This window comes from Dipodomys spectabilis, unplaced genomic scaffold, assembly GCF_019054845.1.
Source record: "Dipodomys spectabilis isolate Male_0828 unplaced genomic scaffold, ASM1905484v1 ptg000069l, whole genome shotgun sequence".
Taxonomy (NCBI): Eukaryota; Metazoa; Chordata; class Mammalia; order Rodentia; family Heteromyidae; genus Dipodomys; species Dipodomys spectabilis.
The window spans coordinates 24,118,682-24,143,010 of NW_024870746.1; the positions used below are offsets into that span (position 1 = coordinate 24,118,682).

At 50.8% G+C, this 24,329-nt stretch overlaps 1 protein-coding gene across 3 annotated transcripts; it reads left to right on the forward strand.

Annotated features, from left to right (window-relative positions):
• Positions 1-1,682: 1,682 nt before the first annotated feature.
• Positions 1,683-24,087, forward strand: Slc41a1 (solute carrier family 41 member 1). 3 transcript variants are annotated; one of them, XM_042681785.1, is made up of 11 exons: positions 1,683-2,527; positions 5,023-6,036; positions 13,108-13,215; positions 14,224-14,295; positions 14,956-15,100; positions 15,237-15,383; positions 15,934-16,081; positions 17,666-17,745; positions 18,873-19,007; positions 19,315-19,463; positions 21,625-24,087. In XM_042681785.1, the coding sequence occupies exons 2-11, from the start codon at positions 5,662-5,664 to the stop codon at positions 21,808-21,810; spliced, it is 1,545 nt and encodes a 514-aa protein (XP_042537719.1). In that variant the 5' UTR covers positions 1,683-2,527; positions 5,023-5,661; the 3' UTR covers positions 21,811-24,087. The 3 variants fall into 3 exon arrangements, with proteins under 3 accessions (XP_042537719.1, XP_042537717.1, XP_042537718.1); XM_042681783.1 differs by lacking the exon at positions 1,683-2,527 and adding an exon at positions 3,020-3,395; XM_042681784.1 differs by lacking the exon at positions 1,683-2,527 and adding an exon at positions 3,020-3,395 and having other exon boundaries at positions 5,036-6,036.
• The last annotated feature ends 242 nt before the right edge of the window (positions 24,088-24,329 follow it).

The window sequence follows — 24,329 nt, forward strand, 5'->3', positions numbered from 1 at the left end:
GAGTTTCTGGCTGGCTTGCTACCTGCTGCTAGTTCCTGTCTTTTCATCTGTGACCTCTGCTCCCTACATCTGTGCTTCTCACTTCAGACCACAGCTATTTCTGCTCTTTTAGTATAGAAGGGTTGGAGTATCTTCCTCTTCCCAAAGTCACAGCTTGCTGAGGTGAAAGGAAATGTGCTTCTCCTAGGCTCTCTTGGTGTTTAACTCTAGGCATCAGCACAACAAAGGGCACACTACCTACCTCCTCTACCTCATTCATCCTTCATTTAACATGCTTATTTAGCACCCATTATGTGCCAGGAGCCAGGGATATATGGTAGTGATAGAGATGACAGTCTTACCCCAGTGGCCAATGCAGCAGACTCCATGTTGAGCAGATTCCCAAGCCAGGACAGACTTAGGTGTTTGGGAGCTGCAATTCTGAAATTACTGAGTATATCTGGAAAGGCTTAGCTGTACGCATATATTCATAGAAATATTCTGCAATTCCTATAACCAAAAAAGAGCCATATTTGAGGTATCTGAAGAACCACTACAAGGCAATAAGATACAAAGCTTAAAGACTGGGAGACATGGCTCCAGTGATAAAGTGCCTACCTATCAAGCATGATGTCCCAAGTTCAAACCCCTGTACTGAAAAAAAAAAGTTTAAAGTCCTAATGCTTGAATAACTATCCAAAAGGCAGATACATATATGAAATTGTGGCCAATTTCATTGGTTACCAGGGGAATACAAATTTAAACACCAATGTAATACCACTATTAATTCACCCACCAGAATGGCTAAAATTTTTAATCTTTTTAGATTGACAACACCAAGTGTTAGTAAGGATAAAGAGCACACAGAACACCAGGCATTGCTGGCAGGATTATGGATTAATACACACTGGAAAATTGTTTAGGAGATTTACTAGAGCTAAACACATGCCTGTGGAAACAATGACCCACTAATTTTGTTCCTGTATATATTCCCAATAGAGTGTGGGAACACAAGTGCACCAAAGAACATAAACAAAATAACCACAATTGCTATAACTACAGAGAACCCAAATGCCCATCCACAGAATACAGATATATTGTAGTATATCCATTTCAGTGGTCTACTATACAGCAATGAACATCAATCAACTACTGCTATCACATTGCCAATTAGTCTTCTAAACATAGTACTGAGAGAAGTCAGATACAAAATAATTACTAAATGGTTCTGTTGGTATAAAGTTCAAAGGCAGGCCAGCATAACTAATTTATAATAATAGGCAGAAGTAACCATTGTGGAGTAGTGACCAAGATTTAAATAGGAGGACTTCTCAGGTGCTGAGAATGATTTAACTCATGATCTGATTGGTAGCGATCTGGGTCAGGTCACTGTGTCATAGTATTGGGTTTTATGCAATTTCCCATATGTCTGGTGCGCTTCAACTTGAAGAAACAGAAGAGGGGAACTCGTGGTGTTTTCAGATTGTAAAAAAAGAAATGGAAAATGGGAAGGAATAGTAGAGAGACCGAGATCTTATACACAGATACTGACTGCAGAACTGTGGCAAGATTAAAGGAGACTGGTGAATGTTGCAGGGCAGACCTTGTCCCCAGATACATTAGACACACAGACTGAAATGTCTCCAGAAACATCAGCTTTAATTCTCCACCCAATCCCACCCCTATCCACAAACTTGATCCTTCTGGAGAATCACTAGTGTTTGCCAGTCTAAGAGCAACTTCTGTTTCCAGGCAGACTCAAGCCTTTGAAGCCAAAAAACCGGCTTCAAAGATACTGACATTTGCTTTGCTAGGCCCTGTGAGACTTCAGGCCCTTGATGCAAATGGGCAACTGCTGAATTAGGAGTGGGGGGCGGGGTGTGTGTGTCGTAGTCTACAGGAATGACCAGCAGGGGCTGCCGCGTGCTCCTATGTTGTCCACGTGTGCCCAAAGCTCCACCGCCAGCCCTGTCTCCTCTGCCCAGGCACAACCCTGCTCCAAACCCCGTACGGGGGGCTGGAGGCATGCTGGAATGGGCCCCCTGTGCCACTTTTCCGGGAGGAAGGGGACAGGAAGGAACCAATGGTCACAGGTTCCACTCACAAGAGGGAAAAACCTGGGAGTGGGGGGTTCCTTTATGGAGGAGGTCACATGCCCTGCACAAAAACATCCCGAAGAGAACTGGTACTGACTGAGTTGGCGCCGGGGGGTGAAGACACCCCAGGGAGGAGGCGGCACCGCGAGCGGGGGACGCCCGTCTCTGATCCCACCAGGCGCGTCAGGGAAAGTTGGCCTTCATTTCGCCCAGGATGGAGACAACTCCCTCACCCCCACGGCGGCCACGAGGCTCAAGGGAGGGTCAACGGAAGCCAGGTGATGCGTGCGGGACCTCGGCCAGGAGTCCGGCCGGGCCCGTCCCCACCCCTCCCAAGGCCGGGACTTTATTAAGGCAGGAGACGTCAGGGGGGAGCCCTTAGCTCCGAGGAACGCGAGACCTGGCGGGAGCGCGAGGCGACCAGCCTGCGGAGAGGAGTCGGGTCCAAGAAGGTAAGGGACGGTTGGGTCCGGGTCCTGGGCTCGGAGAAGGCCACGGGAGCGCGGCCGGCGGGCCGCCCCAGCAGGGACGGTCTTCGGGAAGGCCCGGGGCTCGAAGGAAACGCTCGAGATGCCGGGCAGCCGCGCAGGCGCGCGTCCGGATGCCGGGCTGGGGAGCGGGCGCGAGGGGTGGTGCGCCGGGCCGCCAGCGCCGGGCCGCGGGGAACCCGGAGCCACCGGCCGATGGGCGCTGGGACCCGCGAGCCCGCGGCACCGAGCCCGCTCTCAGTTCCCGTCACTCCGCGCCGCTTGCGTTTCCCCGCACGCCCTTCCTCCAGCGCAATGAGCGAAGGAAAGGGGCGGGGTGGCCCTGGGCACGCCCCCTCTCCGGCGTCTGATTGGCTGTCGCGGTTGTCTATCTAGAATCTTTTTTTTTGATGGAATGGGCGGAGAGGGGAGGGGGAGGGTTACCACCCAGTCTGCCCCAGATCACGTTTGCCACCGGCAGCCAACCAGTCGTGCCCAAGTCCGCGGGCAAGAAGCGATTGGGGGCGAGTGAGCTGGGCGCCCCAGTCCGGGTGCCCCCTCCCGCGCCGGCCCGGGGAGGTATATCCTGCTCTCCCCGCTACCCCCGCCCCGATCCCGGTGGAAGCGGAGCGGCGGCCTCGCTGAAACGCAGAAGCGAAATGTAGCGCGCCGGGGGTCGCGGCTGGACGCTCGCCTTGGCTGGGGGTGTGGGGGGGGAGAGCACGCGGGGGGCCGAGGAGGACTGCCGCGGAGGAGAGGAGTGATGAGAAGAGGGGGTACCCTGCACCCCCCGAGACCACGGGCCCCTGCTGCCACTCGCCAGGCGCCCCCCTTCCTCCCGAGCGAGGGGCAGGTCAGTGCTGTCGGGTCTGGGGGGGGGCGCGGGGGGGGGGGCGGGAGCTCTGGCGCGCAGCGCATTTGCTGAGTCCGGTCGTGGAGAGACCGCCGCGGCCACCCAGTTAACTCTCCCCCCACCCCACCCCACCCCACCCCGCCCGGGGCTGGGGAGACTCAAACCGGTCTTTGAAGAGGGGATAGGGTGTCCCAGAGCCTGAGGCCCATCCGAAGTCTCTGCCCTTACTTGGGGTGTCGGATGCGGGACCGGCTTTCTTCCTGCGAGCTCCCCTCTCAGGTTAATGGGCCGGCCAGGAAGACAGGAGGGGCAGGACCGTCAGGTTTTAGAGGACGCAGGAACTTTTGCTGGCGGTGGACTCAGTGTTCCTCCTGGCTCTCTAGTAAGGATCTCTGAAAGAACCACCGTGTAGGGGGTTAAGGGGGCTGGAAAAGGGGGTCCTGGCTGGTGACGAAGTTGCTAGGAAGAGGGCACAATTCCCTGGGGTGAGTGCCTGGAGTTTGACTCAGACTTTCCCCGAACTGGAGTTGACTCAATACTTAGGGGCACGTTCGCCCCACCTGTGGAAACCCTCTTTAAAGTTTACTGATTTTTTTTTTTAACTTGTTAGCACCCTCCCTGTGAAATGAAATAGGGTGACATTCAGGAGGGGCGGGGGAGCGATTCCCTTCTTCTGGCTCCCTCAGGACAGCTGAGAAACAGGATTTAGGTTTGTTGTTTGTTGTTTGAGTTTTTCTGTTTGTTTTGAAGAATTCTTCTTTATCTGTTCGTAACTGGGGGAGGGGGTGCGGGTGCTGAGGAGCCTAGGCTACTGAAATGTGTGGATAACAATAACCAGTCATTTTGCATCTGTCCCTTCAAAGGGAGGTAACTGCCTTGGGCCTATCTGACCACAGGCTCACAGGGCCAAGGGTAGAGGGAGAGAAGCAGACAGAAGCCTGGACCGGAGTCAGCCTCTGGCCTTTTTGTAACACTGTTCACTCTCAAGGGCAGGAGTGGGCAGGCCTCTGGCTCTTCGCCATGGTCTGGCAGGCTTGCCCCACTACTTGGGGAGCTACCCTTATTTTCTTTTTTTCTCAGGGCGTTTAGGGGTCTAGGGGCCTTTACTCTCGGTGGTGAGCCTCATCATTTATTGGCCCTGCAGCTGTCTTGCTCTTGCTGTTTTGTGGTGATAAACAGTCATCTTCTGTAGTGGGGTGGCTGTGTGACGCATTTGAGACTGAACTTCTAACTTAACCTGTGGAGGGACCACACTTAGCAAATCCTTCATTCTTAATGGGATTCCAGAAAGGATCTCCCTGAGGCTACTCCTGCCTACCCTGGGTCGTTGAGAAGATAGTGCCAACACCTCTTGGTCAGGATCTTCCTGTGGAGCAGTAGGTTGTTGATGAGTTGGGAGGAAGGTGATGGTAGAACCTGCTCGGCCTCCAGGTGTAGAAGTGCAAGGCAGAATTGTTAATGGAAAGATAAGGGCAAATAGTGACCTCCATAACAAACTGCTATTTGCCTTGGGGAAGGATCCCCCCTGTAGGAGCTGTTCTTTATAGTAACTTGCCCTTCCTCTCCCTCTCTCTTTTTCTCTCTCTGTCCCTTACCTCTCTCTTCTCTCTCCCCCTTCCTACATAAGGTTCTCCATACAGATTCTTGTGACTTTAATGACCAGGCAACTGGGGAGGTACAAGGTCTTTCCAGGAAGGGAGGAAATCTCTGGAAAAGAGGGGAAAGACAGACGCCACTGCCTTGGGACAAGCCGAGCCTGGAGTGCTGTGGGAAGCTGAAGGAGGAGACCAGCAGAAGCAGCAGGAAGAAAGCCCAGCCTTTGGTGGAGGTTGTGTTCTTGACCATCTGAGCTCAGTCCACTTCTGACAAGAGGGGCCACCTCGGGGGGCACTCAAGACTTGGGTTGGTTGGGCCCTTTCCCTCTGGATGCCCTCTACTCCACTCCGAGGACCCTACACTGAGAACCAAAGATATCCCCCAGGCACAGCACTGGCCAGCCGGAGGAGGGCATCTGCACCCCTAGTGGCCGGCCACTGGTCTGGTGAGGATTTGCTTGTTTCCCTCCAGCCCACGGCTGCAGTGCTTGATGGGGCTGCCTGTTGGCGGATCAGTTTTTGCAGTGCCCGGTAGGAGCCGAGCCGTGGGAAGAGGTCCTGCGGCATCCGAGCCTGGGTTTGCCCCAAGACTAAGTTCTTTCTCAAGTTAGAAAGGGAGAGAGAAAGCAAAGAAAAGGAAAGTTCTCCCCCTCCCCTCCTCCCTGCCCGTCATGTCCTCTAAGCCGGAGCCGAAGGACGTCCACCAGCTGAACGGGACTGGCCCAACTCCCTCTCCCAGCTCTTCTGATGGCCCCGGGCGAGAGCCCTTGGCTGGGACCTCAGAATTCCTGGGGCCTGATGGGGCTGGGGTGGAGGTGGTGGTGATTGAGTCTCGGGCCAACGCCAAGGGGGTTCGGGAGGAGGACGCCCTGCTGGAGAATGGAAGCCAGAGCAACGAAAGTGACGACGTCAGCACCGACCGTGGCCCTGCACCACCCTCCCCTCTCAAGGAGACCTCCTTCTCCATCGGGCTGCAAGTGCTCTTCCCCTTCCTCCTGGCAGGCTTCGGAACGGTGGCTGCTGGCATGGTGTTGGACATTGTGCAGGTAAGCCCCTAGTCCAATGTCTTCTGCCTGGAAGCCCACAGGGCTGCCCTTTGTCTCCTGGCAACTATGATTCTTGGACCTCCCTCTCTACCTCTCTGTCAGAAGCAGCTGCTGCTTCCTAGAATACCATTTCCCTTTGGATCGTGTCTTTGGTTTCTTCACGGTCTTGCTACTTTCTATAGAAGCGTCAAGGAAGCTGAGTAGCCCTGGGGAGGTGGGCAGAGCAGTAGCATAAATGGTTCCAGAGAATAGATCTGATAGAGGAGAGAGACTGTTGCTTTCCATATCCTCTGAGCACTCCTGCTGAGTCCAGCTCAGTAGGCCATACCTAGATATGGCTCTCTTTCTTTCCCCTTGAGGTTTCAAGGGTGCCCAGGGTAAGAAGCTCAGTTTCAAGTCTCTCCTCCATTCCCCTGCTGGGCAGGAATTTATTCAGCTGCCAAAGAGGGTCTCAGATGAAGTGAGAAAGCTCTTAAAGGCATTTTGCATTGCTCATCTTCTAGCAACTTTAGCATGGTCTTTTTAGGGAATAGGGATGGTCACAGGCTGTCTGATGCATGACTAGAAGACTTGATTTAACAAGACCTGAAAGAATCATTATGACCCTTCGATGGGAACAAATTGTAATGAGAACTGGACAGAACTATCTCTCCTCCTCGCTCCTGACTTGTCTGTCATGAACCTGCTCTGGGCAAAAAGGGCTCTTTATGAGACTACCAGGTAGTGTGAGTGATGAAAGTTGGCAGGTCCTGGAAGCCGAGGGCCAGGGACATGCTATATTTAGTGAAATGTGAGTTAGGATTTACCAGAACCTCTAGGCTAGAAAGATAAAGTCTTGTTTTTAGGTAAGAGTTTTGAAGCACAATCATTGTGTTATCAATGTATTGCCAAATGCTGGCTGTATTCTAGGTACTCTGAGAAATACAGAAGCAGGAGGAAATGTGGCTGTGTTGTTGGGGATCTCTTAGGATTCCCTGACTATGATAGTCCCTAGAGGAACCCAGAGCTGAGCTTTACCTCCCCTGGGTCAAGCCAACACTTACAAACCACAATTTAGTGACTGCTGGCATGGCTTCCTGTGCCTATGTCCTAGAAGATTGAGGATGGTTTGTTCTAGATACCCTCAGTACTGTCCTTATAGACCCTGAGCTCGTCAGGAGAACCGTATCTTTGGTTGCTAATGAGAATGGTTTTTGCTAATGAAAATGGTTATGTCAAAGTGCAGATACTACCTCTCTTGCCCTCAAGCCGGTTATTGTGAAATGCTTTCTATAGGGAGGTTAAGAAGCCAGCCGGATTGGGCACTGGTGGCTCATGCCTATAATCCTAGCCACTCAGGAGGCTGAGATCTGAGGTTCATGATTTGAAGCCAGCCCAGTCAGGAAAGTCTGTGAGACTCTTTTCTCCAACTAAGCATCAAAAGAGCCAGAAGTGAAACAGTGGCTAAAGTGATGGAGGGCTAGACTTGAGTGGGAAGAAATGCTCCAGTACAGCACCCAGGCCCCTGGACTGGCACAAAAAAAATAAAGAAGAAGAAGAAGCCAACCCGGGGCTTTGGCTTTTCCTAGTAGCTACCCCTCCTCCTCAGGCAGTGAGCAAGGAGAGGGAGAGGAAAAGAAACTGGGGTTACTGTTCCCTCACTTCTTCATGCTTTCCCTGTGGCCCTGGTTCTAAATTGGTACCTACAGAGAGGTGCAGGGCTGGAACTACAGCCCAATGGTAGAGTGCTTGTCTAGTTTCTATAGGCCCTGGTTTTGATCCCCAGCACTAGGGGAAAAAAGTAGCAGAGAGTTAGCAGTGATGCCGAACCAGGGTCTTGTGATGAACTAGGGAGGGTTGTCTTACTTTCTGGGAAGTCATAATGATAGTGGGGAAGTGTTTGGGGGAATGTTCTGTAGGCCTACATAAGAAAGGAAGCCCTACTCATCTCCATTTTGTAGCTAGGGCAACTATGAAAACTTGTCCCTGTTCATCTATATCCAAAGCCTGAGATATTACCTTGTTGCTTTTTGTAAGGCCATTATTTGGAGACTCTGATAGAAGCCCACTGTTTTTGTCTTCCTCTAAAGAACACAGCCGACTTGAATTGGCAACAATTGGTATTAGCTTTTGAAGTGAAGGAGGACAAAAATTCTTAGAGGGGGAAGAGAAGGATCTACCCACCAACTTCCCACACAGAAGAGGGTTCCAGAGCTGGAATGCCCTCTGAAGTCCCCCCCACCGCCTCCCGAGACTGGGACATTTGAGGCCTAGGTGGTAGGGGCTGCCCAATGTGCCCACAGAGAGCCAGCATTTGCCCTCAGTGCAACACCTCAGCTCACTCCAGAGCTAGGGTCCAGTTGGTGCCGTTGACAATGGCTTATTTGTCCCTGTCCTCCTCCCTCAGCCTTCCCACCACAGCTGGGCTGGAGCAGGGCCTGCAAATGGCTGCAGCAGGATCACGGGAGGGGAGGAGCAGAGAAGGACTTGGGCAAAGGACCATAGAGATTCTTAGTCCACATCCAAGGGAATTGAGGGGTGACACAAAACAAGCAGGATGGTTTCTAAAGATTCCTATCTATATTCTCCCTTCCCAAGCTAAGTTGGTTTTCAACAGAGAGTCGGAAAGTACCTAACAGCCAGGGGCCATCTGGAGGAGGTGCCTATACAGAGAGTCCCAGTGTCTCAGAGCAGCTGAACAGAAATCTGTGTGGGTCTCCATTCATATGCCTCCTTTCAGGGCCCCACTGCTGCTAAAGACCTGATCTCTTCCTAGAAGGTCCATTTCTTGTCTGCCTCTTGGCTCCACTATGTATACATGGCAGCTTCTGCATTGAAATAAGGAGCTAGGCACTTGACGGGGTGGAAGAAAATGACCCAACTGCATTCTGCTCCACCATCATGTCTGGCAGTTCTTGTGGCAGTTAGAAAGGAAGCAGGCTTGGGCCCAGTGCTGGCTTCAGAAGGGACCGGATGTGAGCTCCATGCCTTGCAGCCCAGTCTTCACCAGCCCAGGCTGTTACAGGTGCTGTTCCCTTTTTCTTCCTAGTTTTTGTGAGGGATAGGGGTGGCAGGAGATGGCATGCTACCTTTCAGAACTCCCAGCTAGATTAGGACAGGAAGACTGCAAGTCCTTATTTTAACCCACTGTGTTCTGGCCAAGGATACAATGGTAGTAGACTTTCTCTAGGATAGATTCTTCCACCTCTGTGTATTGAGAAGAGTCTACAAAGAAGGAAGTGGGTGGCAGCGTGGCCTCCGGTGGCAGAGTGGGCGGGAAGCAGTCCTCCTGCAGCTGGCCTGCTCCTGTAGCTGCCAGCACTCCTGGCAGGACGCTCGGATCCCGTCTCCCTTGATCACCCTTCTTCTGCTCTTCCTGTCTCTGCCTTCAGCCCTGTACAAAGAACTGAAGCCACAGTTAGATGGAGACTGGAGTTCCTGTGATCTGACCAGACCCAGACCTCCTCTAAAAGGTCCCCTGCAGCCCAGCTTCCTAGATCCTGTGCAGTCTGCTACCTAGAGCTGTATTTGGTGATTCAGTCATCTGAATATCTTGATTCCATCTTTCCTCCTGGGCCCTGGCTTTCTGCCCTTCCACTGTCCTACTGGAGCAGAATGCTTGGAAGGCAGGTGGACATGGGTATATGAAGCAGAGGAGGTGAAGGCTGGAAGAGGCAGGTAGGGTGGACAAGGAAGAGGCACCAACAGGGCCTCCAACATGTGAGACCTAAGGCAATTGCTCTGAATCCGGATTGGTTTTGAGTCTAGGGGGATCAATCTCATCCCTTACTTCAAAATTGTCAGGGACTAATGAGCTCTCACCCCCAAGGAAAGAGAAAGATAGAACAAGGGGACTACATGCCTGAGAAACTAAATCTATAGGTCCTCTGCCCTTCAGGGCAGGCCTTCCTGGACCCTTTCCCAGCACAGCAAGGCAGGAAGGTGTGGGTGGTAGCTTGGCTGGTAGCTTAGCTGACTGGTTTGACTTCAGAGGCAAAAACTCCCAGCCAGGATGAACAGGGTGGGCCTTGTGTAGGCCAGAGTAGAAAGAATAGCTACACACTGTCCTTGCCACATCCTACTTTCTCCTAACCTCAGGACCTCCCTGCGTCCTGGGCTGGTTCCACGTCACCAGCCTTCCAGCTCTTCTTCCCAGAGTCCTGTATGTGCCTGCCTGAGCTGCATCTTTGAGAGAGTTTGGTGGGTAGAAAAGAATGTGTATGGAGGAATTAGCTATTCTGGCCCAAGTGCTGGCTTGGGCCTTGCTGGGTCTGAGGTCAGATAATGTGAGCTGTAGGCTGTATTTTGTGAGTGTTGGGAAGACTTCTGCATGGGGCTGTTAGTGTCATGGCTCAGTGTCCTTGCCTGTTTCGTGAAGTTACTAAACCCCATACCTTCCAGATACTCTTGTAGTTAAAAGGAGAGGGCTGGCTGGGGGTGGGGAAGGGGGAGAGGAGGAGGGAGATTTGGGAGTTGTTATAGTAGCAGCTTTAACCTTTTATACAATTTGTGTTTTAATTAAGACAAGCAGTATTCCTTAAACAATTTAGAAACTATTTCTTGCATGCCCTGAGAGTATCTCCTTTTGGGTCCTTCACTTTGCCCCCATACATGCATGTATCCACTGCATTCACCCACCTGGGGAAGGAGTGTTCAAGGAACATGGAAGCAGGTGTAGTATTTGGGACTCCGGTGAGATGCAAGACTCTGCTCTGCGAGGAGCTTCCAAAGCTCACAGTCAGCACCCTTGTCAGCAGAGGGAAGAAAGGAGGGACTTCTCTTTGGCGCTGCTTATCTAGTTTGGGAGTAAGGAAGAGGCTCTAGGAAGTTGGATCCCCGGGGTATACACCAGCCTCGCCCAGGAATAATACTCCTTGAGCTCCCCAGTGCTGAGGGAGCTCACTGGGGCTGCTTCGAAGGTGAGACAGGATAGGCACACATATGTGTGCACACAAACACACACACACCAAGGATTAGAGCTCTTTTTCTGGCTGCTTGAAAGCTCAGGCACTGCTCTTGAGGTGGAAGTGCCTCCTCCCATCAGACTTTTCAGAGAGAGGCTTCCTTAAGGAGAATCGTAGGGGCTTCAGGAGACCACAAGATGAATTGTAGGTCAAGGAGCGCAGACAAGGGCATGCTCCAGCCCTGATGACATGAGCCCTCCCCCAGCATCCCCAGATCCTACAAAGAACTCTGATGAGAAAATGAGAGGTCCTTTCCTTATGGGAACCAGCCAGTGTCCACTCTGATAGCCTTGCACAACTCTATTGTTGGTGTTTCTTGTTATGTTAAAAGATGCATAAGGTAAGATTTGTGATTTTAAGCATTGTGTGTGTATATATATATATATATATATATATATATATATATATACTGGAGCTTGAAATCTATTGCCTCTTACTCAGTTTGTATGCTTTTGGCTGGTGCTCTAACACTTAAGGCATGTCTCCAGTGTAATTTTTTGCTGGTTAACTAGAGTCTCTTGGACTTTTTTGCCCAGGCTGGCTACAAACTGTGATCCTCTAAGCTTTAGACTCCTGAGTAGCTAGGATTATAGGTTTAACCACCATTGTTAAGAATGAAAGTATCCAGAGGTAGGATTGCTAGATGATAGGGAAGTTTAATTTATTGAGACACTGCCTTACTGTTTTTCACAGTGGTTACGTTTTACAACCCCACAAACATTGTACAAGAGTTCCAATCTCCACAGCTGTGCCAAAACTTGTTATTTTCTTTTTGCTTGCTTGCTTATTTTTTGTTGTTATTGTTTATTTTTGTGCCAGTTCTAAGGCTTGAACTCAAGGCCTGGGCGCTGTCCCTCAGCTCTTTTACTCAAGGCTACTGCTCTATCACTTGAGCCACAACTCCACTTCCCATTTTTTGTAGTTAATTGGAAATAAGAGTCTCTAGAACTTTATCCTGCTAGGGCTGGCTTCAAGCCAAGATTCTCAAATCTCAGCTTCCTGAGTGAGTAGCTAGGATTACAGGCATGAGCCACTGATACCCAGCTTGTTTTATACTGGTCATCCTCATGAGTATGAGGTATTATGAGATTGGTTTTCCTTGGCAACCTTGCTCATCTTTTAGAGCAAAGTAGCAGTGTTGGAATTGTCTTTAGAGCCTATCTGATCTGGCCCCTGAATGGAACATTGTAGAAAGAAGCTTGAGGTCCTTACACCTTATTGAGGTCCCCAGCTGGCAGTGTGAGGGGGCCCATTGGGGAAATAGCATGAGGTCCTCTCTGCATCTCTTGTAGTAGATCAAGGCTCTCAGTCTAGGGCTCTTACTCAGTACAACTTTCTGTCTCCCAACCACCATACCCAGACCAACCTGTGTACACCTGCCCATCCTCCATCTCCAAACCTAGAAGCTTTCCATTCTTAAAACAAATAAAGCAAACCACACAGCCAGCCAAAGAAATTGGCAAGAGAGCCAGGACTGATTGTCCCAGGACAAAAAGCCACGTCTTAACTACTAGGCCAGGGCTCTTCCTACAGAGATACACCTGCTTCTGGCTTAGAGATTGAGGAGGGTCTGCAGGGAGAGGGAGTGCACAGGAGGAATCAAAAGCCCCTTGCAGACCAGCATTCAGATCTTGGGTTCAGAGCCTACTCAGGAGAGTTGCTGTGGCTGAGGCCCAAAACCCTTGGAGATAGAAACCAAACAAATGCTCTAATCTTCCCCAGTCCCGTGGAGCCCAGCTCTCCACAGCAGAGACAACATCAGCCAAGGCCGAGACCACAGAGAAACCGGGCTAAAGGCAAAAGAGCCAGGGAGCGTGAATGGAGGTGGGATCACAAAGGGGTCTGGGTCCTAAGGAAGCGTGGAGTGGCTTCACTATGTATTTCTAGCACTCTCTCCTGCCTGCATTAAAGCACTCAGAGCCTGACCCAGGGGTCTCCCTTGTTCTGGAACGGGAAACAGAACTGTGCTATTTGGAATCCACGAGCTTACACTGCTAGTATGGCTCTTGAAGGAAAGGTGGTTGGTGTGCTCACTCCTGCTCCTGTTTCCTCCCCGCCCCACACTGTTCAGCTCCAACACCAGCCCTTTGGGGCACTGAAACTCCTGGGCTCTGTTTTCACCTTGTAGCACTGGGAGGTCTTCCAGAAGGTGACGGAGGTCTTCATCCTGGTGCCTGCACTGCTGGGACTTAAGGGGAACCTGGAAATGACCCTGGCTTCAAGGCTGTCCACTGCAGTGAGTGTCCTGGCTGGGAGGAGGAGGCTCAGAGAGGACTGGGCAGCACTGACACTGGGAGGTGGCTACTCCACTGCCTGGGGAGTAGGCTGGGAAGGAAGGAAGGACCTGGCTGGGCAGGTATAGGGAGATCCCAGGCTGGGTGTCCTGCTCCTGGGACGGGGCTTCCTACCCAGAGTGATTCCCAGATTCTGTTTCTGGATAGCTCAGCCATCCCTGGATGCCTGCCCCACCTCCTACCTCGCAACCTACCTCGTGACTGTTTGTACAGCTTTGACAGGCGGGCATCATGCTGGTCCCTCCATCCGCACAGGTGGGGGCCTCCTCTGATCTCCTGCCCTACTCTGCAGCTGGGCAGGAGTTGAGCCAGACCCTTCCAGCCCGCTCCCAGTCTCCTCCCAGCCATTCCCTTTCCCCACCCCAGCTTGTTCTTTAAGGAAATATAGGGAGGAGCTGCTTATTAGTCCCACCTTCCTTAACACTGTAGAAGACAAGACACATGGCGTGAGAGCAAGAGACTCAGGAGGCCATGGATATCCCTGCATGGCCAGGAGTCAAGAGAAAGGCAGCCATCCTCACCCACTCCAACATATTCTTTCCTACTCCCCCATGCCACCCACTCCTCCCCATGCACTTGCAGCCTCAGCCCTATGCTAGCTGCCAATCTGTCCATCCCTAGGAGAGCAAGCTGCTGCAGAGCCGGAGCTGAGTCTTGCTGACCCAAGCAGGAGTAGGCTGCCCAAATAAGCAAAGGAGGCAGAGGATGCAATCTGGCTCAGCTTTGCCTGCAAAACAGAGTAACACACTTGCCTTGAGAGCCCACTTCCCACCCCTCTAAGCTGCAGAAGCTCTGGCTTGTTAACTCTCTCCTTTCACCCCCAAACACTTTCATGTCCTGGTCCTAGAGTCTTAGCCATGTACACTGTGCTTTCAACCAGGCAGGGATGATAGATGGAGCCCAGGCCTTCTCCAGCCTACAACTCCATGTTTCCCCATTTCCTCTCCCAGGCCAACATTGGACAAATGGACACACCCAAGGAGCTCTGGCGGATGATCACTGGCAATATGGCCCTCATCCAGGTAGGAGAATAGGGTCAGGAGCAGCTTGTACTTTAAGGGAAATACAGGGAGGAATAATCATTCCCACCTCTTAAGCTTTTCCTTTAGTCAGGAAAGTCTGTAGAGCTAAGATCAGCTGATTCCTGAGTGGGATCTCTAGCATCTGCAAAGTAGCTCTAGGAGGTAACCAGTTACCCAGGAAAATGGCCTGTGTGGGAAGAGCCCTACCATCTCCCACGTCCCATGTCTAGGCTGCAGGTAGTGCAGAAGCCTCTTGAGTCCTTGCAGATCTTGGCAATAAGAGCAGGCTCAGGAGTGCTGACACGCCCTCTGCCATTCTCGTCCCATCTCCTCAGGAGGCCACACAGCCTGGGACTCTTTCCCCTTTGAGTCCCAAATGTTGACTGGACTGAAGCCTCTGGTTTGTTGATCTTTAGTCCATCTCCCAAGGAACACCCAGTAACACATCCTGGTCTCCTGCTGTGTGCACTGACCAGTACTAATGTCTGGTGTGAAGCTAAATAAATAAAGACATCCTTCCAGTGGGGAGACTGGGCAATCCAGTCCAGCCTATGCCTGGGGCGGGCTGCTGAGGCCAGCAGGAAGTCCCCTGAGTGCTCAGGGAACCCAGCTAGGGAGCCCGGTGTTCCAGGCTTGCCCTGTCACCACACCTCTTCTCAGGTGCAGGCCACGGTGGTGGGCTTCCTGGCATCCATCGCAGCTGTCGTCTTTGGCTGGATCCCTGATGGCCACTTTAGTATCCCGCATGCCTTCCTGCTGTGTGCCAGCAGTGTGGCCACAGCCTTCATTGCCTCCCTGGTGCTGGGTAAGGAAGGAGAGGGGGCACGGGAGTAAAGAGGAGGCCCACAAGGTGTTAACTGCACCCTGGTACCTCAACTCTCTTTGTTGATATCCCTTTATCTCGTCTCCCTCTGCCTGCCCGGCTTCTCCTTCCTCACCAGGTATGATCATGATTGGAGTCATCATCGGCTCTCGAAAGATTGGGATCAACCCAGACAATGTGGCCACACCCATTGCTGCCAGCCTGGGCGACCTCATCACCTTGGCACTGCTCTCAGGCATCAGCTGGGGACTCTACCTGGAACTGAGTGAGGCTCAGGCCACTGAGAATGGCTCAGCTGGACTTTGGGGTGGGCTGGGAGAGATGGGGGTCATTTGCAAACGTGCAAGGGTTTCTTTTATGTTCTTAGCCATTTGGTGTGAACAGTTTATAATAACTCCTAATCTTAGAAAAGTACTGATCACAACAGCTAGTGCTGCAGGGAGAAATATCAGAAATCTGTGCCTGCCTGGTCCTATGGATCTTGCTTCTCTTGGAGGGGTAAGACAAAAAGAAAGCAAAAGCTGGAATCTACGTGTGAACCAAAGAAGTGAGTAGTAGTAGTTTCTGGGATCAGATCAGAAGACCTAGAAGCTACTCTCTGCCTCTAATGAGTTTGGCTCTGGGATAGCTCTCTACCTTGGTTTCCCAATGGAAGGCAAGCCCTACCTACTACCTGGACTTACAGTAAAGATAAAATGTTACAGCTATTTAGTGTAGTATCACTGTTGATCTCTAGGGACATTTTCAGGCAGAGTCAAGGGGAGCTGGAAGCAAGAACCACAGAGCTCATCTCGCTCTCATCTCTGCCTTCCCAGAGCACTGGCGATACATCTATCCTCTAGTGTGTGCCTTCTTCGTGGCCCTGCTGCCTGTCTGGGTGGTGTTGGCCCGCCGGAGCCCAGCCACAAGGGAGGTGTTATACTCAGGCTGGGAGCCTGTCATCATTGCCATGGCCATCAGCAGGTAAGAGAGGACCCCTATACCGTTCCATCTGCCAACAATTTCATTTTCAACCTTGGAGAGAAGAGGTAGGAGGCAGACCCCTAGAAATGCATTTAAGAGTATACCAGTCATATGTCTTCCTATTACTAGTGATAGGAACCATCTGAATTGAGATTCTTTCCAAAACAAGGTATATTTGCTTTGGGAACTAAAAAAGTACAAGTAGAGCCTGGCACTGGTGGCTCACACCTGTAATCCTAGCAACTCAGGAGACTGAGATCTGAGCATCATGGTTCAAAGCCAGCCTGGGCAGGAAAGTCCATGAGACTCTTATCTCCAATTAACTACCAGAAAACCGGAAGTGGCGCTGTGGCTCAAAGTGGTAGAATGGTAGCCTTGAGCAAAAGAGCTCAGGAACAGCGCCCAGGCCCCAGATTCAAGCCCCCTGACCTACCAAAAGGAAAAAGCACAGGTGGATCCAAGGGCACATACGATATTATTAGTGACCCAGGACTCACCTTCTCTCACGTCACCTCTGCTTTTCTCTGTTATGACCTACAGCCAAGATTTACACTTTTTTTCTAGTCCAGGTCTCCCTAATTGGCCCCAAATGGCCTCAACTTGTGATCCTCTTGCCTCCACCTCCTAATGTAAGGGTTACAGATGTGCACTCTCACATCTGGTCTGCCTCACATTTTTTTGTCCCCTATCAGTTCCAATGAGAAAACAGATTCTTTCCCCCAATAGTTCCACAGAATCCTAGAATAGAATTTCTTGGAAGTAGTGCTGTGGCTCAAGTGGTAGAGTGCTAGCCTTGAGCTGAAGAGCTGAGGGACAGTGCCCAGGCCCAGAGTTCAAGCCCCACGACTGACGAAAGAAAAAAAAAAAAAAAAAAGAATTTCTTTGGTTCTTATATGGTCACATGTTTATTCTTTTTTTCTTTTCTTTTTTTTGTCAGTCATGGGGCTTGAACTCTGGGCCTGGGCGCTGTCCCTGCGCTCTTCAGCTCAAGGCCAGTGCTCTACCACTTGAGCTGCAGCACCACTTCCAGTTTTCTGGTGGTTAATTGGAGATAAGAATCTCACAGACTTTCCTTGCTTGGGCTGGCTTGGAACTGTGATCCTCACATCTCAACCTCCTGAGTAGCTAGGAGTACAGGCACCTGGCTGTAATGAATTTGAAATCAGCGCCTGGCAACATGTTTATTCTGGAACCAGTCACTATGGCCTTGGGACTGCAATACCCTGATTGAATGGCCTGGATCCTAGGCATTATTGAAGCAATGTCACCTGGTCCACAGTGACTAAGCTTGAGAGAGGTGCTTCTGGTTAGTGCTTTTGCCAGAAAGGAAGATAAGTACCCAGTAGGCAGAACGACAAGAAATCCTGCAGCAGCTCTTCTAGCCGACTTAGAGGGAAGGTACGATGGTGGCTGTCCAGCCCAGCACCACCAGCTCTTTCTTGGGGCACTGTGCCAAGTCAGGAGGTTATAAGCAGCAGCCAATTCTGTCATGCTGCCCTGTGTCCCCAAGGCTAGCCAGGACTGTGCTTCTTAACTTCAGAGCAGAGCCCTTCAGTGGTCTTTGTGTTATTTTGGTCTTTGTAGCGTGGGAGGCCTCATCTTGGACAAGACTGTCTCAGACCCTAACTTTGCAGGGATGGCTGTCTTCACACCTGTGATTAATGGTGAGGTCTTGGCATCAGCTGCTGGGGGGGGGGGCAGAGGGGAGATGGGCAGAGGAAGAGGACTTACAGGATTGTCTGTATCGGTCAGCATTCCATCAGACAAGAGAGTTCAAGACTAATAAAAGAACTGCCCTGGAGGTGGGAACTGAGTAAAAGAACTAACAGATGTTGAGGCACTCAGAGATTAGCAGCCACAAAGCTTCTAGTCCTGAAGTGCCAAGGGGACCTAGAAATCAGAACCCAGTGAGAGATCTCTAACCCCTCCCAAAAGAACAGGGAGGAAAGCTGAGCACTTGTGGCTCATGCCTATAATCCTAGCTAAACAGGAGGCTGAGATCTGACTTGAAATCAGCAAATAGAAGTAGAGGTGTGGCTCAAGTGGTAGAGCACCACTATTGGCCAGAAATGCAAATGAGAGAGAAGGGCCCTGAGTTCAAGCCCTGGTATACAGAGAGAGAAGGGGGAGGGGAGAGTCCAGAAAGACCTTCTCTTACCTACTGCTTACCTGCCCAAACCTGAGCGAAAGCAGCCAGCAAGGTGGCTAGGGGATGTACAAGGCTTTAAAAGTCAGCTTCCTGGGCTGGGAAGGTGGCTCAGTGGTAGAGCGCTTGCCTTGCATGCCTGAGGCCCTGGGTTTGATTCCCCAGCACCACATAAGAAAAAGAAAAAAGCCGGAAGTGGCACTGTGGCTCAAGTGGTAGAGCGCTAGCCTTGAGCTGAAGAGCTGAGGGACAGTGCCTAGGCCCAGAGTTCAGGCCCCACGACCGGATCCAAAAAAACAAACAAAGAAAGTCAGCTTCCTAAACCAGGTGCTCATGGCTCATTCCTATAATCCTAGCTACTCAGGAGGCTGAGGTCTGAAGTCAGCCTGGGCAGGAAAATCCATGAGACTCTTATCTCCAACTAAGCACCAGAAAACGTGGATCTGTGGCTTAAAGTAGTAGAGCACTAGCCTTGAGCAAAGAGCTCAGGGACAGTGCCCAGGCCCTGAGTTCAAGCCCCATGACAAAAAAAAAAAAAAGCCTCCTACAGTTCAGGGCACAACTGGAGTGCAGGGTCTAGATTGAAGTGTGAAGGCAAACAGACTAACCAGCAAGCCCCCCAGTCCGAGTCCTCTGTCTCCTCAGGTGTTGGGGGCAATCTGGTGGCTGTGCAGGCCAGCCGCATCTCCACCTTCCTCCACATGAATGGGATGCCAGGGGAGAACTCTGAGCAAGTTCCTCGCCGCTGCCCCAGCCCATGCACCACCTTCTTCAGTCCAGGTAATGGCAGAGGCTCAGCCTTGGGGTCCATTTCTGCCCTGAAGAAGAGGATCTACAGTTGTGAGCTTTATTTAAATAACAGCTGGGTTGCAGATCCCAAGTTTTCTCTGTTGGGCTGTGCCAGCAATTCTGAAGAGCACAGCCTGGGCAGGAAAGGACGGCCGCAAAGCTGAGGACCCCATGGTGGGCAGAGATGGGCAGCTGTCTGTCTGCTGTCCTAGACTGTAATGTGGGCCCTCCTGACTGACTTTCTAGGACCAAGATTCCTCTCCCTGTCTTCCTCACACCCTCTCTCCTCTGATCCCAGATGTGAATTCCCGTTCGGCTCGGGTCCTCTTCCTCCTTGTGGTCCCAGGACACCTGGTGTTCCTCTACACCATCAGCTGTATGCAGGGTGGGCACACCACCCTCACACTCATCTTTATCATCTTCTACATGACAGCTGCACTGCTCCAGGTACGAACGACCCGGCCAGAGCATGGCCACAGGGAGACTCTGAGACCACCTGCACGCCCTGGAGAGGAGGCCCAGACACCCTGCCCACACCCGGGCAACAAATAAACACTAACAGGGCTCAGAATAGACTGTGGCTCCAGGAAAGGCTCTAACGTGTTATTTGACTTTAGTTGTTTCACTTCTCTGAGCCTCAGCTATCCATTTGCAAATTAAGCAGAATACAGACCAGAGGTTATGGTTTTGAGGTAGGTGCTCAACCTCCATCCCCCACCCCACTGATGGGCCACAAAGCTCCACTTGCATGCTGGGCTTCATTTAAATAAAGGGTCCCACAGCTTAAAGCAGCAAAACCACTGTCCTAGATAATCCTATTCGTAGGAGTTCATCCAGCCTCCCAGTTCTGTAATTTCAGGATACTTCCTCCCATGTATTATTGCATTTCATTCAGCCACTCACCTGTTGATAAACACTTATCCCTCCAATGTCAGAAAAGTCATGTGTTAGGAATCTTTGCAAGAGCCGGCCTGAGAATCAACCATATGTTGTATCCCAGCAACAGCTCCCCAAATTGCCACGCTCCCTTGCATAGGGGAGCAGGTGCCTACCCTTGGGAAAGGGGAGCTTGTGGAAGCTTTCAGTTCAGCTGTAGGCCTAGTTAGATGATGAGTCTTGGCTCCATTGCCCTTTATGCATCCCCTAGGGGAATACTCTCCAGCATACTTTCTTCTCTAGATCTGTGGAGGAGCAAAGTGTGACACCTGATCCCTATAAAGTTCTTTCAAATCCCTTTACCACTTCCAGCGTGAGTCCCAGGGCTGCTCAGGAGGCTAGATATGAGAACAGCTGCTGCCATCCAGGGGCATGCCCAAATGCCCCCTGGCCATGCTCTTTATTTGGGGCTCCTACAGCTGCTAGGAAGGGTGTGAAGTTATGATATACTGCACCTCCCTCAGGGCTGGGGCCACAGACATACAGGGCAGCTGTGTGCAGAACAAAGGAAATGTGAAGGGTGGTAGAACTGCAACCACCTGGCTCCCTTAGAGAGAGGACAGGGGAGCAACTGGGTTTGTCTAAAAATAGTTACCAAGTCTGCCTTCGGGCTCCTTGCACGTGGGTCTCTCAGGGCAGAATTTTCATACCACAGTATTTGCAAAGTACATTCAAGAGAGAAACCTCTCAGCTGACTGTTGGAGTTTCACCATGAGAATCCACTTCATTCTCACACAGATGCAGTTATTTAGAAAGCCCAATGTCAGGCATTGTTGCAAGCCTGCCCAGACCTTGTGCCCTAGATCAAGTGTATCGCCAGTTTCAAAGTGCACGTGAATCTTGTTAAAACACAGATCCTGATTCAGGAGATCTGTTTTGAGGCCCAAGATACTGTGTTCCTGACAGACATCTCCTAGCTGTGGTTGATGCTGCTCATTCTGGGCCCCACTAGCAAGACTCGGATCTTGATCATTCCCCATTTTCTGTCGTAATAGAGAGTAAGCAAAGGAGCACAGAGAACCAAAGCAAACGAGAATCCAGAATCTATTTGGAATTGATATTCATTGGAATCTACTTTATATTTAGCCCACTTATTCGAGATTCTGTTTGGCTAGGATTAGTGTTAAACTTGCATTCTTTGAGCCCACAACATCAGAATGGGAAGGGTCAGGAGAAAGCAGCTTGGGATAAGCAAGTGTTACTCAGACAACCATGTTGGCAGCGGCCTCAAACACTAACCTTTTATCTTTCTGCCCAGAGAAGAAATCTCTGTAGGAGAAGCTGACTCCAACTGCCAGCCTCCTGCTAGGCTCCTGGAGAGGCCACCATGGCAGGAATTCGTGAACTAGAATAGGCTGACCCAGAATGAGAGGCAAGAAGGCTGAATTCCTGCATGGGTAGGATTTAGATTAGGAAACCTCCGGTTTAGTAAATTTGAGAGAGGAGAATGTAGTGCTGGAGTGAGCCAGCAGCAACTTCCTTTCTCCTGAGCTTTCACTTTGTCCTGTTGTTATTTGTGGGATAGAAAGATGAACGTACAAAAGGTTAGCCTGGTGGGAAGGTGAGCTGTCCCAGCACAAGCCTTGCAAGACACTGAAAGGGTACAATCCTGTGGCCTCTGGCTCCCCCTGGAGAGAGGGGATGGCTATAGGCGGCCCTTCTGTCTCTCCAGGTTCTGATCCTCCTGTACATCGCAGACTGGATGGTGCATTGGATGTGGGGCCGGGGCCTGGACCCAGACAACTTCTCCATCCCGTACTTGACTGCCCTAGGGGATCTGCTGGGCACTGGGCTCCTGGCACTCAGCTTCCATGTCCTCTGGCTCATTGGGGATCGAGACACGGATGTTGGGGACTAGCATGGCCAGTCAACCCTTTCCCCATCCCTCTGCACTTTCTCTTTGGAATTTTGTCTTTTGTTCCTTTATCCCTCCCCCCTCCCCCCCTTCTCCACACTTTCTGGACATCTCCACTTTGATACCAAATTCTCATTATTTTCAATGGGAATTTTTATGCATTGAGCCAAGTTTGGATAGCAAGAATTCAGGAAGAACAGATGGGCTGAGATGAGCAGTACAAGTAGACTTGAGACAATCACCAAGTGCAATTCCATAGTGGGTGCCTCCAGGCGGGGTAGACTGGGACAGGAGGTTCTGGCTGGGATGGGGAATATTAGGTTTAGCTTTAGTAACTTCAGTCTTGGCCCTAATGAGAAATCCTTTGGGAGTGAGCCTTGGTTTGGGGGTTCTGTTATTTTTTATTATTTTTTTTTTCCTTTTTGGTTGAACAGAGGGATAGAAACACTCCTGTACATGAGCACCTACTTTTGTAGAAATGGACCAACTTCAGAGCACTGGGCAGGAAGCAGCTGTTTCAGGGCCCCTATAATCCTACCTTGTGTTCTGCCTTCTGAACCTCAACCCTCTGGCCCTCAGAAAGGAGTTGGGTGGACTGGCATGCCTCTTGCCTGACTGCCTGATCACTATCACTTGTTGACTGTCAACACATCCAGAAGGAAGCAAGCAGTGGCCTGAGCTCCCACAGGTTTCCCAAGCTCCACATCCTCCCTGGGCCCACAGGAACGAGTCTGTCTCTGTTCAACCCTCCTCTCTTAATTGTCTAAGTACTCCCTTCCCCAGAGCTTGCCTTCAGGAAGGGTTTCAAGATTAGGGACAGAGCGAAGGCAAGAGGAGTATTAACTTGGAAGTCAGGCAATCAGGGCTGTTTTATTGCTGCTGTTTCTCCTGAAGACTTTATCTTGTGATTACCTTGGCCTCTGTCTCTTCCTAAAAGCCCTCATTGTGTTGTGTCCTGGAGGTCAGTTGTCCTCTCTCTTGACTCCTGCTCCCCTTCAGACACTCATCATTCATTCATTCATTCAGCAAATACACAGCCTCCCCAAGATGAGCTCTTCTGCAGGCATGGTCTGAAATCAATTCACTAACCAGTATTTATTGAGTACCTGCTGTGTGCTGGCACTGACTAGCCAGTGGTTAAGGAATTACAACTTTAACCTCTCCTCATTCCCCAGGTTACAGAGGCCACTTGCCCTTTCCAGTCTGGCAGAGAACATTCCCCCGCATTGTAGGTATTTGTGTCAACTTTCACCAAGACAGCTTTTGCTTTGTTCTCCCTCCAGATTCCAGTTTTGCTAGCTCCAGCAGCCCCATTGTTCAACCAATGCTTGAGTCTCTAAACTACCCTTCCTCACCTTCTCTTCCCTCCACTTCTCCTCACTATATAAAAAGAGGATTTAGAACAATAAGCTGGATCTCAACCAGATGCTTCTCCATCTCTGCCTAGCAGAATGGGGGAAGAGCCAAGCCTCTGCCACTTCCCCATGCATTAATTCAGAAAGCTATCCGTACTCAACATGCAAATGTGGGCACTGATATGCAGATTTTACTAACCTGTGTGTCAACAGCCTCCCCATAAATCCTCCCTTCTCTCGATCAAGAAATACCTAAGCAATGGCCCTATTTTTACCAGCACCATGCCTTACCCCAGGAGCTTACCCTGGGCCTTTAGAAACTCTTTTCTCCCTCATTTCCTCCCAGGGCACCTCTGGAATCATAGAACCCTAGACTTGGAAAGAATTGTAGAGGTTTTCTAGTCAGAGTTCTGTCCAGCAGAATTCATTAACACCAGCCTGGGCTTGTTTCTGCTCCTCCCTCTGACCTCCTTTCATCTTTCCTCCCCTCCTCCAAACACTTGCACACAGACTTTTATACAGGCACTAAATTCTGAGGCTCTGCCCTGTCCCACCACTCACTCCATCCTGTGTCTGGAGTTTGGCCAGGCTGTCCTGGAGACTCTGGAATGTCCCTCCCTCCTCCTTTGCCTAGCAAGCAGGAAGGTCGGTGTGCCCCAGGCTCAGTGGAAGCAGAGGAGGACTGTGGGTTGAGGGGGAAGGAAAAGGAAGTTGACTTCAATGGAAGAGTAATTTCTTTCCCCCTAATTGCACCAACCACATATACTTTTGGCCTGGCTGCAAGGAATATTGGTTTACTCTTGTATCCTTCAAAAGTTACAGAACTGTGTCATAAGAGAATTATTTATAGTTACTATAACTGAATTGACAGATGTCAACTTAACTGATAAATTATATTTGGTAAAATAAAGAGGACGTTTATTTAGATGGTTTGTGTGCCTGTGTATCTCATGAAAAATCTTCAGTGGTTTTCTTGGGCCCCCTCTGGTAGCCAGAAAACAAAGAGATAGGAAGGGACTGGTGTTCCACAATCCAATTTGAGTGACATAAAGCCTCCCATTAGTCCCCATCCCATAATAATTTGCACCACACTGAGGAACAAGCCTTTACCAAGTGTGCCATGAGGAGGCATTCAGGTGCAAATTATAACAGTGGAGCAGCAATGTA

Coding starts and splice junctions, on each gene's coding strand:
- Slc41a1 (XM_042681785.1), top strand. CDS start 5,662: ATGTCCTCTAAGCCGGAGCCGAAGGACGTCCACCAGCTGAACGGGACT. Junction 15,101..15,236: donor CATTGCCTCCCTGGTGCTGG/GTAAGGAAGGAG, acceptor CTTCCTCACCAG/GTATGATCATGATTGGAGTC. Junction 19,008..19,314: donor CACCACCTTCTTCAGTCCAG/GTAATGGCAGAG, acceptor CTCTGATCCCAG/ATGTGAATTCCCGTTCGGCT.